General features: G+C 49.5%; 1 protein-coding gene across 4 annotated transcripts in view; it reads left to right on the top strand.

Annotated features, from left to right (window-relative positions):
• ZMAT5 (zinc finger matrin-type 5) overlaps positions 1-12,083 on the top strand; it is a 40,785-nt gene that overhangs the window by 10,524 nt on the left and 18,178 nt on the right. For 2 of the 4 annotated variants that reach the window (XM_027771602.1, XM_006147906.3), the window contains exon 2: positions 8,520-8,692. In XM_027771602.1, coding sequence (XP_027627403.1) covers positions 8,566-8,692 — 127 coding nt within the window. In that variant the 5' untranslated portion in view covers positions 8,520-8,565. Of the gene's footprint in view, positions 1-8,519; positions 8,693-9,387; positions 9,558-12,083 lie in introns of those variants that run through there. The other 2 variants (XM_027771603.1, XM_006147905.2) reach the window with 1 other exon arrangement.

Below are 12,083 nucleotides of genomic sequence, written 5' to 3'. Positions count from 1 at the left end.
AAAAAAAAAAAAAAAAAAAGTCATGACTAGAGCCAGGACCAGCAGTTGGCCTAATGGCTATGTCACTGGATTCCCATGTAGTTAACCACAGTTCAAGTCCTGGACTCAGTGGCTTAAATTCACGCCAGGTGCGTGTGCATGCTCAAGATCCTGAGAGGAGAATGGAGAAGGGATTGTGGCATGGCCATTCCGCCTGAGGTATGATTTCTTGCTTTCTGTCTCTCTGTCTCTCTATGGTGAGCACACACACCCTATAGCAAAAACCTCTCCAATAAATAAATAAATAACTAAAAATGATATGACTAGAGCCTGTGGAAGGTGCTCTTTCTCTCTCTCACTCTCACATGTGTGTGCATGCACTTTGTCATGAATAAAGAAAAAGATTTTTAAAGACAGTCATGCACACAACCATGTTTATTTCTTCCATGAACAAGAGACAGAGACAGCACCTCCAAAAGAGTCTTACTACCACAATCCACCCCAGTCTCAGCCAGCCCCAGATCGTGGGTACATGTGTACGAACAGCATACTCCATGAGGTCTCCAGACACAAACCTAGAAGCTTCCCATGTGGATCAGCTTCACAAAGTGTTGCATTTTACTACTGCACCACTGTCTGAACCCTGTAATGTCTATTTTTTTTTTTTTGTCCAATTTGCCAGAGGGTACATGCAGTCACAAGAGAGAAAGTGAGAGAGCATACCACCCATGGAGAATGGTCATGCTGCAATCCCTTCTCCTCCATTTCTCCCTTCCTTTGGGACTTTGGGCACACAGGCATATGTACCCAGCATGTTTTTCAAGACACCTGATCTGAGACTTGAACCATGCAGTTGGCCATGTGGAATTCAGCTGCCTTAATTAAGCACCACACCATGGGTTGCCTCTGCAGTGTCTTTTATAACTGATCTTGGAGATGACATTTCATCACCTCTACTCTATTTTCTCGATCACACATACCAACCTTGATGCAGCTTGCCAGGGGACTATGCAAGGTGTGAAAACTTGTAGGCAGATTCACTGGGGGCCATGGACATTGGGTGTCATGTCCGCACCACCGGCATGCCAAGCCTGGGCGCGCACTGCTGATCTCACCCTCTGAGTAATTTGGTGAAATAGTGGTAGTACCCATCTTCCAGAGGAGACTCAGAGGGTAAGTAGATTCTGAGAGTTACACAGCTTGAGCGCATCAGGAATGGGAATTAAGACCTGGGTTGAGTGAGTAGTTTTATTTAAGGGAAAATAACTTCAAAGGATTAGCTTGGGTGTCCTGTGTGACTTTGAGTAAGCCCTTGCCCTCTCTGGTTGTCGTTCCATCATCTGTCTCCTTAGGCCAGCATTTTTTCTGTGGACTCTGAATCGGGGCCTCCTTAGATGTTGGCCCTTTCCCAGACCTGCTGAGCCAGAAATTGCTGTGGGTGGAGCCCCCATACCTGAGACAGCCGGGAGGATGATGTGTCTCCAAGAGGGGTGGAGGCAGTGTATGAACAAGGTCAGGTTGAGGAAGCCTAGTCATTGCTGCAGAACCCAGAACACTGGGCTTATCAAAGGCTACCCCTACATATGGGGGCTCCTCTCAGGAGAAACATCTGGACTTCGTGGGCACTTCTCTTGGAGCAGGGACCTGAGCTGGCAGTCTGGGCCACCTCCTCAGGGCAGGTCCAATGCATCAGCTCCAGATGGCAGACTTATGTGACGCTGGGACATCGCCATGTTCCTAGTAGGCGAGCAATAAAGCTGTCCTCTGGCTGTGGTTTACTGTTTACCTGGGATTCGGTGGTGCCATAATTAGAAGAAATGACAGGTGAGCTTGAGGGTGGCCTGCGGTGAGCACAAGTCCAAGATAATTGCAGTGTGCATCCTAGCCCCTGGCCAAGGCCGTGCTGTTGGCTTATTTTAGCCTTATGCCAAAGCCTACTCCGTACTGGAGATGTACACAGTGAAAGGAATGAGGATACTGATGAAGTACCAGTGTCTGGCCTGCCACAGTCTCACAGTGGGCATAGGATGGGAGAGAATGCGCTCTGGGGTCACCAGGCCTGAGTGTGGATGCCAGCTCAGGTGCACCTGGGCTGTGTGACCTCAGGCACACGAAGCTTCACAGCATCATGGTGAAGACCCTACAAGATGGTATAGGGGTCTTCAGCACCACTGGCCTACCAGCAGCACTCAGGATGATGAGCTGTTTCTGTCATTGCTATCGACACTGACAGGAATAGGTGTCACTGTTAGTGTCTCTCCTGGCTGTGGCCGTGAGTAAATCAGGAGTGTTTCCATGTCTGTTTCCTTATCTGCAAAATGAACACCTGATATCTACTAAGAGGGTCTCCAGGAGGATTAAATAAGAGAATGAGGGCCAGCTCTGTGGCACAGTGGTAATGCACTGCTTAAGAGAAGCTGGATCCCACATGGTGCCAGCAGTTCAAATCCTGAACCCGGTCAACCCGAAACATGCAGGGCACGTGTATGAGCGCCCCAGATCTAATGGGGAGAACTAGAGAAAGGGGATTGTGGTGAGACCAGACCCTGTGGAGACTGCTTTTCTCTCTTGTTCTCTCTCATACTCTATCACAAATAAAGAAGATAAAAAGAGAATGAAAGCTAGGTGAAAGCTAGCACTTGGGGATCAGCTCTGAGGCTGTCTCCCCTCATCTCAACCCTGGTCTCTTTTTTTCCCTCTCCTACCCCACAGTGAATAGACTAGTTGCTCATCTTTTCTTTGAGGCAAGAGGACTGAAGTCAGGTGCCCTGGGGCAGCCAGATGAGGTATAAGTTGGTAAAACCAAGTTAAATGAATAACTGTGCAGCTGGCCAGTCCAAGGCTCTACTGGGAGCCAAAATTCTGTAGGGAGACATGGTGGTGGCAGTAAAAAGCCTGCTTCTCCCTTCTGCGTCTGTCCTCATCTTTGTGCCTGGACTGGGAAGGACACTGTTGAGTTGGGTCAGGAATCTTCTGCTTCTGCACGCTGCTTGCTCTTTCATTCATTGGATGGTCACAGGCCTCAGAGTATGCCAGGCCTTGTTCCAGGGGCTGGGTGCAGCAGATGGACAGACAGAGCTCTGCCCTTGTGGAGCCCACATTCTATAGGAGAGGCAGGCACACGACAGTAAGTCAGCACGTGAGAAGTTTTGGAAAACCAAGTAGTTTGTTGGCAGGATGGGATAGGGGAAAGGGGGCAGACAGAGATGCCTGTACCTTCAACTTGGACTGCAATTTAAAAATTTTTTTTCTAGTTTATTTATTATTTTCTTTCTGTGAGCAAGAGAGAGAGAAAGAGCACCCCCAACAGGGCCTCGATGCCTCAGTTAGCATTGATCTTGGGCATATATGTGCTTTGCATACCCAGGGGGACATGAACCTGGAACCTTCTCATGTGGGTGAGCCTCACAGAACATCTCGCCTTACCACTGTGCCAACACTGGCTTCCTTTGGCTGTGGTTTAAAATCAGTGGTTGGGGTATGCTCACCGGGAGGTGAGGGAGCAAGCCCCTGATGATACTGATCACAGTATCAGCCTCCGTCCTTTGAGTGCTAACTATATGCTAGGCACCTTGATCTGCTGCCCCCTCAGTAAGTCCTTAGCAACTGTAGGAACCTTTTTTATGGCGCAGGACAGACTTGGGCTAATGAAATCACTTTCCAGGGGTTACTTAGCTTCTGAGTGCCAGAACTGAAATTTGAACCCAAGCCTGTGTGAACCCAGAGGGTTGTCCTAGTAGCCTTGCCCACGAGGAGCCAGCCCTGTCACCTGGCAGAGCTCTGGGGAGCCAACAGATGCTGTTGCAGCCATGGACATGGTCCCTGGGAGTGGGTGGGTGACACCACCTGTGTTCCCGGCGGGGGAGTGGAGCCGGATGGTTCTGTGTTCCGGACAGGTCCTTGTTCATACGTTGCTGAGCACGCCACCCTCAGAGGATGAGGATGAATCACCGCGGAGAGGGCCAGCTTAGTCAGCACCCCATGCTGGTGTCTGGGCGCCGTCTAGAGACGCTCCAGCTGTCTCCTCCCTCCCTGTCCCTGACCCCAACTCCCAGACCGCCAAGTGCGATGGCGCAGGTTGTGCCTTGTGCAAGGACACCTGGCTGAGGAGAGAGCTGGAGCTGAATTCCAGCCAACATCCTGCTTGCCAAGTTGGGTGTCTGGCAGGCTTGTGTCTGTCCAGAGGACTCTGCAGGCTATGCCTTTCCTAATGCGTGCAGAGGCACTGGAGCAGAGGCAGAAGGGTCAGGAGCCCTAGAGGTACCGTCCTGGGTTGGGTAACCTTGCCGAAGGCCTTGGGCACATGGCTGTGGGGACAGGCATGTGAAGAAGGCAGAAGTGCTGGCCCCTCAGTGCTAACCCCGGCAGTGGGAACTCTGTGGAGCCTTGTGCAGTGTAGGCATTTGGGCCCATTGTGGGTTTCTGGGTTCACATCCAGAGACTTCTTTGAGTACCCCAGGCACACTCGCACCCATGATCCAGTGCTGCCTGAGGCTAGGGGTAAGTTACAGCTTAAGGCCCCTGTTGAGAGTACCTGTCTCTTACTCATAAATCAAATAAATAAACTTTAAACTTATTAAGGAAAGGAAAGCTGTCATTAGTATGATTTGTCAGGAGGAGGTTTCCTTTAAGTGATGAGGAACATGGGCTGTAAGGCCTTGCTGCCCGGATTCTCGGCCTGGCTTGACTGCTTTGTAGCAACAGCCTTGACTGAGTCACTTTATTTCTCGGAACTTCAGTGCCCTCATTTGAAAAGGCATAACAGGCCCTACAGACTTCACAGGTACCCTGAAGATTAAATGGACGGTGCATATAAAGCCTGTAACCTCGTGCTAGTACATAGTAGGTGATCGATAAACTATTAGCTCTAATTGTCAGCCACAGTCACATTTATTGAGTACTTACTCACTACTGGACATTCTTTTTGTTTTTCCTTTTTATTTTTAAAGAATGATTAATTTAATTTGATGTATTGTTATTCTTCAGTTTGATCAGAGAGAGAGAGAGAGAGAGAGAGATGGAAAGAGAGTAAGAAGATAAGTTGCCAGGTCTAGGATTTGAACTGTGGTCAACCATGTGTGAGTCCAGCACCTTAACCACCAGGCCACCTGTTGCCTCCTCCCTTTTAAGTTTGTTATAAGACATGTGCTCTCACTGGACTCCTCCCAAGGAATGCCATAATCCCTTCTATTCCACTGTCCTCTCAGGATTTTGGACATGCAAACACACGCACCTGCCATGTTTTTCAAGCCACTCAGTCTGGGACTGCACAGTTGGCCATATGGGGTCTAACCCCTTAACCTCTGCACCACCTGCTAGTCCCACTGCTGCACACTCTTATTGTCATTTTTACCATTTGCATCCGCTAACTTCTCTGTGCCACTTCCCAAGCAATCAGCTAATCAGTCATACCCTCTGCCTCATGTTCACACGGTGAAAGGAAGGGGCCTCAAGGGGTGACGTGACTTGTCCAAGGTTACACAGCCAGCTTCTCAGTGTCCTGTGTGGTTTTGTTCAGCCAAGTCTGCCGCAGAGCCACCGTCTGTGTCAGTCTCCCCAAGGGACACCCTTCTCTGCCCCTCCTATCCCCATTATTCTCCAGAGCCAGGAGCTCCTTGGAGCCACAAGCTTCGTGAATGGCTTGGTTAAGCACTTGGCCGTTAAACGTTCATCTCTTACAATTTCAATCCAATTCCTATAAGTTTATTGGCAAGACGCGGTGTATTAGAGCTGCCAAATTTAATATATCAAGTCCGTGTGTCTGGGATGCGGTTTCTCAGCAGTAATGGGAGAAGAGAGGTTTTATACGTTTTCTTTTTGAATGACTGTCTGTCCCTGATCCCATTACAGCCCCTGTCTTAATGGCTGCTGTCCCTTTTGCTGCAAGAGCAGCTTTCTCCATCAGCTCGCTTGGCTGCTGGGACTGTCTAGGAGGCTTGTTTGTCTCTGCGTCTCTTCCTCCCCAGCCTCTTTCTCTCAAGGTGATTCCCTGTTGCCTGCTCGGCTGAGCAGGCCCCAGCTTTGTCTTTACTTGCCAGGTCCTAGGAGTTTGAGTCTCTCACTGCTAGCCTGGGGGCTGTCATTTCCCTTCCTCGTCTGGCCCTCAGGAACCTGTTCTGTGAAGTGAGAGGTCAGACCACAGGGTGAAGGTCTACTCTGGGCCCAGCCTTTGCAGATCCCACCAGACAGCCCTGGTAGACCTCTTTCTCCTCTAGTCTGTGGGACCAAACAGGGGACCCAAGAGCTGGCCATGATAATCACTGCCCACTGGGGACTGCACCTCTCCTGGGGTAGGAGTGTTGGATATGGTCACTATGGGGGTTTTAAGATCCTGAAATGGGACCGGCTGTGTAGGGCACCAGTTAGGTGTCGCATAAAGAAAGCTGGATCCCACATGGGTGACCAGGGTTCAGGTCCTGGTCCTGTTGGCTTGAAAAGCTTTCCAGGTGCACATGTGCCCAGGATTCTGACAGCATGGGGAACTAGAGAAGAGACTGCCATGTGACCAGGCCCTATGAGGAGGGTATGTGTTCTCTCTCTCTCTCTCTCTCTCTCTCTCTCTCTCTCTGTCTCTCTCTCATTCTTGAGTGTGTGCAAGTACTCTGACAGAAAAAAAAAAAAAGAAAGAAAGAAAAGACCCTGAAATGTCCTCATTTCCTTTCATGACTAGCCAGGGACCTGCCGCCTGGGAATTTAGTAATCTCCTTGGGAAGCTGTTAGTATTTGCTGCCTGAGTCCTCAGGCTCCTCTGAGCTTTGAGCTGGATGTGGAAGAGAGGACACCAACAGTGTGATTTTAGGGGACCTACATTTCCCTTCTGCTCACTAGCTATGTGACCTTGGACAGATCCCTTCCTCTCTCTGAGTCACTTTTATCCCATCGGGAGAATGGAAAATAATTTATTCAACAAACACTTGATGGCCTACTCTGTATCACTGCTTGAGGTGTTGGGGCTCCAGCAATAACACAAAAGCATATCTGCCCTCGTAGATTTATAGTCTTGGATTTATATTCTTTTGGAGGGAGAAAGACAATAAATATAACAAGTAACTTGTTACTTCAAAGGCAATAAGTGCTATGAGGAAAAATAAAGCAGGCAATGGGGAAAGCTAAGTGGAGGGTTCTGAGGGTATTTTGTTTTTGTTTTGTTTTTCCTTTGCTATAGGGCATGTGTGCTCACCAGAGAGAGACAGAGGGAGAGGGGGGAAATGAAAACCCCTCCCCCACCAAGGGAGATGGCCACACCACAACCCCTTCCCTTCCATTCTCCTCTCAGGATTGTGGGCATGCACACACACACACATGCCTGGTGTGTTTTCTAGCCTCTGGCAGACTCAGTCTGTGCAGTTGGCCATGTAGGATCCAGCTGCCTTAACTTCACTCCATTTAGTTAGCCCCTGCAGGAGTTTTTAAGTTTACTTACTTATTTCTTCACAAAGGGAGAGAGGAAGGAGAGGAGGGCATCCCCAACAGGGTATTGACGCTGAGCCAGTCTCAGCTAGCCTGGATCATGGGTGTGGATATGCATGGCCACCCAGGATGCTCTAGGAAGCCTCAGGACATGAACCAGGGACCTTCTCTTGTGGGTCCAGCATTGCAGTGTTGAGTGATCACTGCGCCATCATCTGGTTCCGGGTTCTGTAATTTCTTTCCATTTTATTTAGTTAATTATTGCCAGTCAGATCAAGGCTAAACCTGTGTGCACCACTGGATTCCGTAATTTTTTTTTTTTTTGCCTTTTTTATAGAGAGACTTTTGCTATAGGGCACATATGCTTGCCAGACAGAAAAAGAGAGAGGGAAAGCCAGAAATCACCACCCAAGGTGGGCAGATGGCTATGCTGCAATCCTTTCTCCTCCATTCTCCTCTCAGGATCTTGGGCACGCATGCACACTCACCCAGCATGAGTTTTTTTAAGTTGCCAGGTCCAGGACTCAAACCACTGTTGACTATGTGGGAGTCCAGTGATGTAACCATTACGCCATCTGCTGGTCCCAGTTCTGTAATTTAAATAAAGTGGTCACAGTAGTGCTGAGAAGAAGTGGTCTCAGAGTACTGAGAAGGTAGGATTTGAACAAGAACAGAAGGAGTCACGTGTGTAATGTGGCAGGTGTGCGAGGGAGTGCATCCAGGCCGAGGAAACAGCAGATGCAAACTCCAGGGGTGGCCATATGCCTAGCATGTGCAAGAGGCAGGGAGGAAGCAGGTGTGGCGAGTGTGGAGAGAATGAGGACAGAGGAAGTCAGAGGCCAGAAGCACGGTAGGAGACGGTGGAGGCTGGCCAGAGGGTGCAAGGTGGTGGTTCCCTAGGCTGGCTACTTGTTAAAATTACCAGAATTGTTGATAGACCCTTCTGGAATGAGCCCTCTTAGGCCATAATCATTAACTGACAAATTCCTCCTGGGGGTGGGGGGACACATGTTAGAGAAGCCTCAGATCAGGTATGGCCCTAGGAAGGTTCGGTCAGGAACTAGGTGCCCTGGGCTTTGGTGTATGGTGTGTTCCCCACTGGCCTGACTGAGTGCTTTATGGCTTTTCAGGTGTCAGCAGCAGCAGCAGCAGCAGCAATACCTGGCTGAGGTGGCCATGGGGAAGCGGTACTTCTGTGACTACTGCGACCGTTCCTTCCAGGACAACCTCCACAACCGAAAGAAGCACCTGAATGGGCTGCAGCATCTCAAGGCTAAGAAGGTCTGGTATGACATGTTCCGAGGTGAGTGTCCCCTGGATCGGTGGCTGGACTCACAGAGCACCAGTTATGCTCTTCTTTATTGTCAGGTGATGGACACCGAGGGCCAGCTACAGTCTGGGCCTGTACCCTCTGAGGATCGAAAGAGAGGGAAGGCTAGGCTGATGGCTCCCAGGGCAGATGGGCTCTCAGAGGGACAGGTTAGAATGTGAGCTCCTTTCCCTAGTGACCTTGACTGCGCTCCACACACTGTCCTATGCCTCGGAGATACTGTGATCAGGAGGAAGGTGTCTCCAAGGAGATATCTGAGCCAGTAGCTGAAACGCAGTCATCCCTCAGCATCCACAGGGGTCTGGTTCTGGGACTCCTCATGGGTACTTGAATCCCAAGATGCTTAAGTGCCCTATATACAATGGTGTAATATTTATATATAACCTGTGTCATCTTTACATATAACTTATATCATCTCTAGATTACTTATAATACCTAATACAATTGTTAAAATTACCAGAATTGTTGATAGACCCTTCTGGAATGAGCCCTCTTAGGCCATAATCATTAACTGACAAATTCCTCCTGGGGGTGGGGGGACACATGTTAGAGAAGCCTCAGATCAGGTATGGCCCTAGGAAGGTTCGGTCAGGAACTAGGTGCCCTGGGCTTTGGTGTATGGTGTGTTCCCCACTGGCCTGACTGAGTGCTTTATGGCTTTTCAGGTGTCAGCAGCAGCAGCAGCAGCAGCAATACCTGGCTGAGGTGGCCATGGGGAAGCGGTACTTCTGTGACTACTGCGACCGTTCCTTCCAGGACAACCTCCACAACCGAAAGAAGCACCTGAATGGGCTGCAGCATCTCAAGGCTAAGAAGGTCTGGTATGACATGTTCCGAGGTGAGTGTCCCCTGGATCGGTGGCTGGACTCACAGAGCACCAGTTATGCTCTTCTTTATTGTCAGGTGATGGACACCGAGGGCCAGCTACAGTCTGGGCCTGTACCCTCTGAGGATCGAAAGAGAGGGAAGGCTAGGCTGATGGCTCCCAGGGCAGATGGGCTCTCAGAGGGACAGGTTAGAATGTGAGCTCCTTTCCCTAGTGACCTTGACTGCGCTCCACACACTGTCCTATGCCTCGGAGATACTGTGATCAGGAGGAAGGTGTCTCCAAGGAGATATCTGAGCCAGTAGCTGAAACGCAGTCATCCCTCAGCATCCACAGGGGTCTGGTTCTGGGACTCCTCATGGGTACTTGAATCCCAAGATGCTTAAGTGCCCTATATACAATGGTGTAATATTTATATATAACCTGTGTCATCTTTACATATAACTTATATCATCTCTAGATTACTTATAATACCTAATACAATATAAATGCTATGTAAATAGTTGTTATATTGTTTAAGGACTGATGGCAAGAAAAGTCTGTATATGTTCAGTGCAAATGCAACCTTAGTAGTCCTAACTACATAGCACATGTCAACAACCAATGTGACTTAAAAATAATTAATTAATTAATTAATTAAATAGGTTTTCCCCTTAGTTCATATGCTTGCCAGAGAGAAAGAGAGAGAGAAGCAGAGACAGAGACAATGAGAGGGAAAGTGAGAAATCATCCCCCAATGAGATGACCACAATGCAATCCGTTCTCCTCCTGGGATCTTGGGCCCACATGCACATGCACCCAGTGTGAGTTTCAAGCCACTGGGTCAAGAAGTTGAATCATGGTTGGCCACATGGGAATCCAGGCATGTAACTGCTATGCCATCTTCTGGCCCCCATTTATTTATTTTTAGATTTTTGCCGTAGGGCACTTGCACCCACCAGAGAGAGACAGAGAGGGAAAGTGAGAAATCACCCCCCAGGGGGATGGCCAATCTCTTCTCCTCCATTCTCCTCTAGTGATTTTGGGCACACATGCGCACATGCCTGATATGTTTTTCAAGCTACTGAGTCCAGAATTTGAGCTGTGGAGTCAGCCATGTAGGATCCACACCTTAATCACCATGCTACCTGCTAGCCCTAAATTTATTTTAAATTTACTTATTCCTTCCATAAGCAAGACAGACAGAAAAAGAGAGAAAAACAGTACTCACAACAGAGGCTTTGTAAAGTATGTGTTCCATGAGAGCGAGAGAGACAGCACCTCCAGTAGGGCCTTCACATCATGATCCACCTCCAGCTTCAGCCAGCCCGGTACATGCATGTACATGTGCCAGTGTGCTCAGTGTGCTCGAGGTTCGTGGTGCAACCCAGGACCTTTCTCACGTGGATCCACTGCTGTACCACCTCACTCACCTCCCAGCAGTGTCTTGGTGGCTCAATCCACCCCTAGCCAGCCTTGAATCAGGGGTGTGTGTATCCAGTGTGCCCAGAGCCTTCTCAGGTCAGCCCCTAGTGCATATTGTTTTACTGCTATGCTGCCTTCCAGCCCCTAGTGTAACATTTTTTTTAATTATTTTATTTAACTTTATTATTAAATTTTTTCCAGTTTAATCAGAGAAAGAGAGAGAGGGAGAGTTAGAAAGTGAGCCATCAGGTCCAGGACTCAAGCCACAGTCAGCTATGTGGGAATCCAGTGCCCTTAACCACCACACTACCTGCCGGCCCTTGTAACATTTTATATCTGAAAGAGGATATGGGCTAACTGCTACAGCATTCTGGGCAGAGGGTCTACGGAGAAGCAGGTGGCTTGGGCAAAGCACCAGGTGCTATGGGAGCAGAAAGGAGAAGGTATGGCTGGATGTAGCAGGTGAGGGGGAGGATGGTAGGCCAGTGCTGACTGCGGAGTGGGGACTAGACCCTTCAGACCAGCAGAGGCCACAATGAGGAGATGCATTGTTTTGAGGGCAGAAGGCAGCCTTTGAAAGGTTTTAGGCAAGGGCCTATGTGGCCAAACCTGCGTTTCTCAGTGACATGCAGTGAGCAGTGGGGTGCGGTGACTGACTGGAGGGTGGATGAGTAACCGAGTTGCTGGAAGGAGGGAGGGAGGGCAAACTCTTCCAGGAATGGCTTCTCAGAGCAGGTGTGACTGCAGTGAATGAGCTAAGGTTGCACCCAGCATAGGGCCTGGCTCCTGGGAGGTACCCGTAGAGGAGAGCTGGGTGGTGTCACTAGATGTACCCACTGAGGAGTAGCCAGGGAGGGGATAGGGTGTGGCCAGGCTCCAGGTAGAAAGAAGAGGGAGCTTGGCAGGTGGGCACTGATGGGTCAGGAGCTCCTAGAAAGAGCTAGGGTAGAGCCGATGCCCTGCCTGTTGGGGAACAGGATTCTGGGATCAGTCCTAGAGCCCAGAAGGAAGGATCTGCATTCCAGCAGTCAAGAAGGGAGGAGAGGGAACCAGCAGTTAGCGTAATGGCTATGTCGCTGGACTCCCACGTAGTCGATCGCGGTTCGCGTCCCGGACCCGGTGGCTTAAAACTCA

The sequence above is a fragment of the Tupaia chinensis genome, unplaced genomic scaffold (genome assembly GCF_000334495.1).
Source record: "Tupaia chinensis unplaced genomic scaffold, TupChi_1.0 Scaffold000226_1, whole genome shotgun sequence".
Classification (NCBI taxonomy): domain Eukaryota; kingdom Metazoa; phylum Chordata; class Mammalia; order Scandentia; family Tupaiidae; genus Tupaia; species Tupaia belangeri.
The sequence above is the reverse complement of the archived record's forward strand: the minus strand, read 5'-3'. Positions and strand labels throughout refer to the sequence as shown.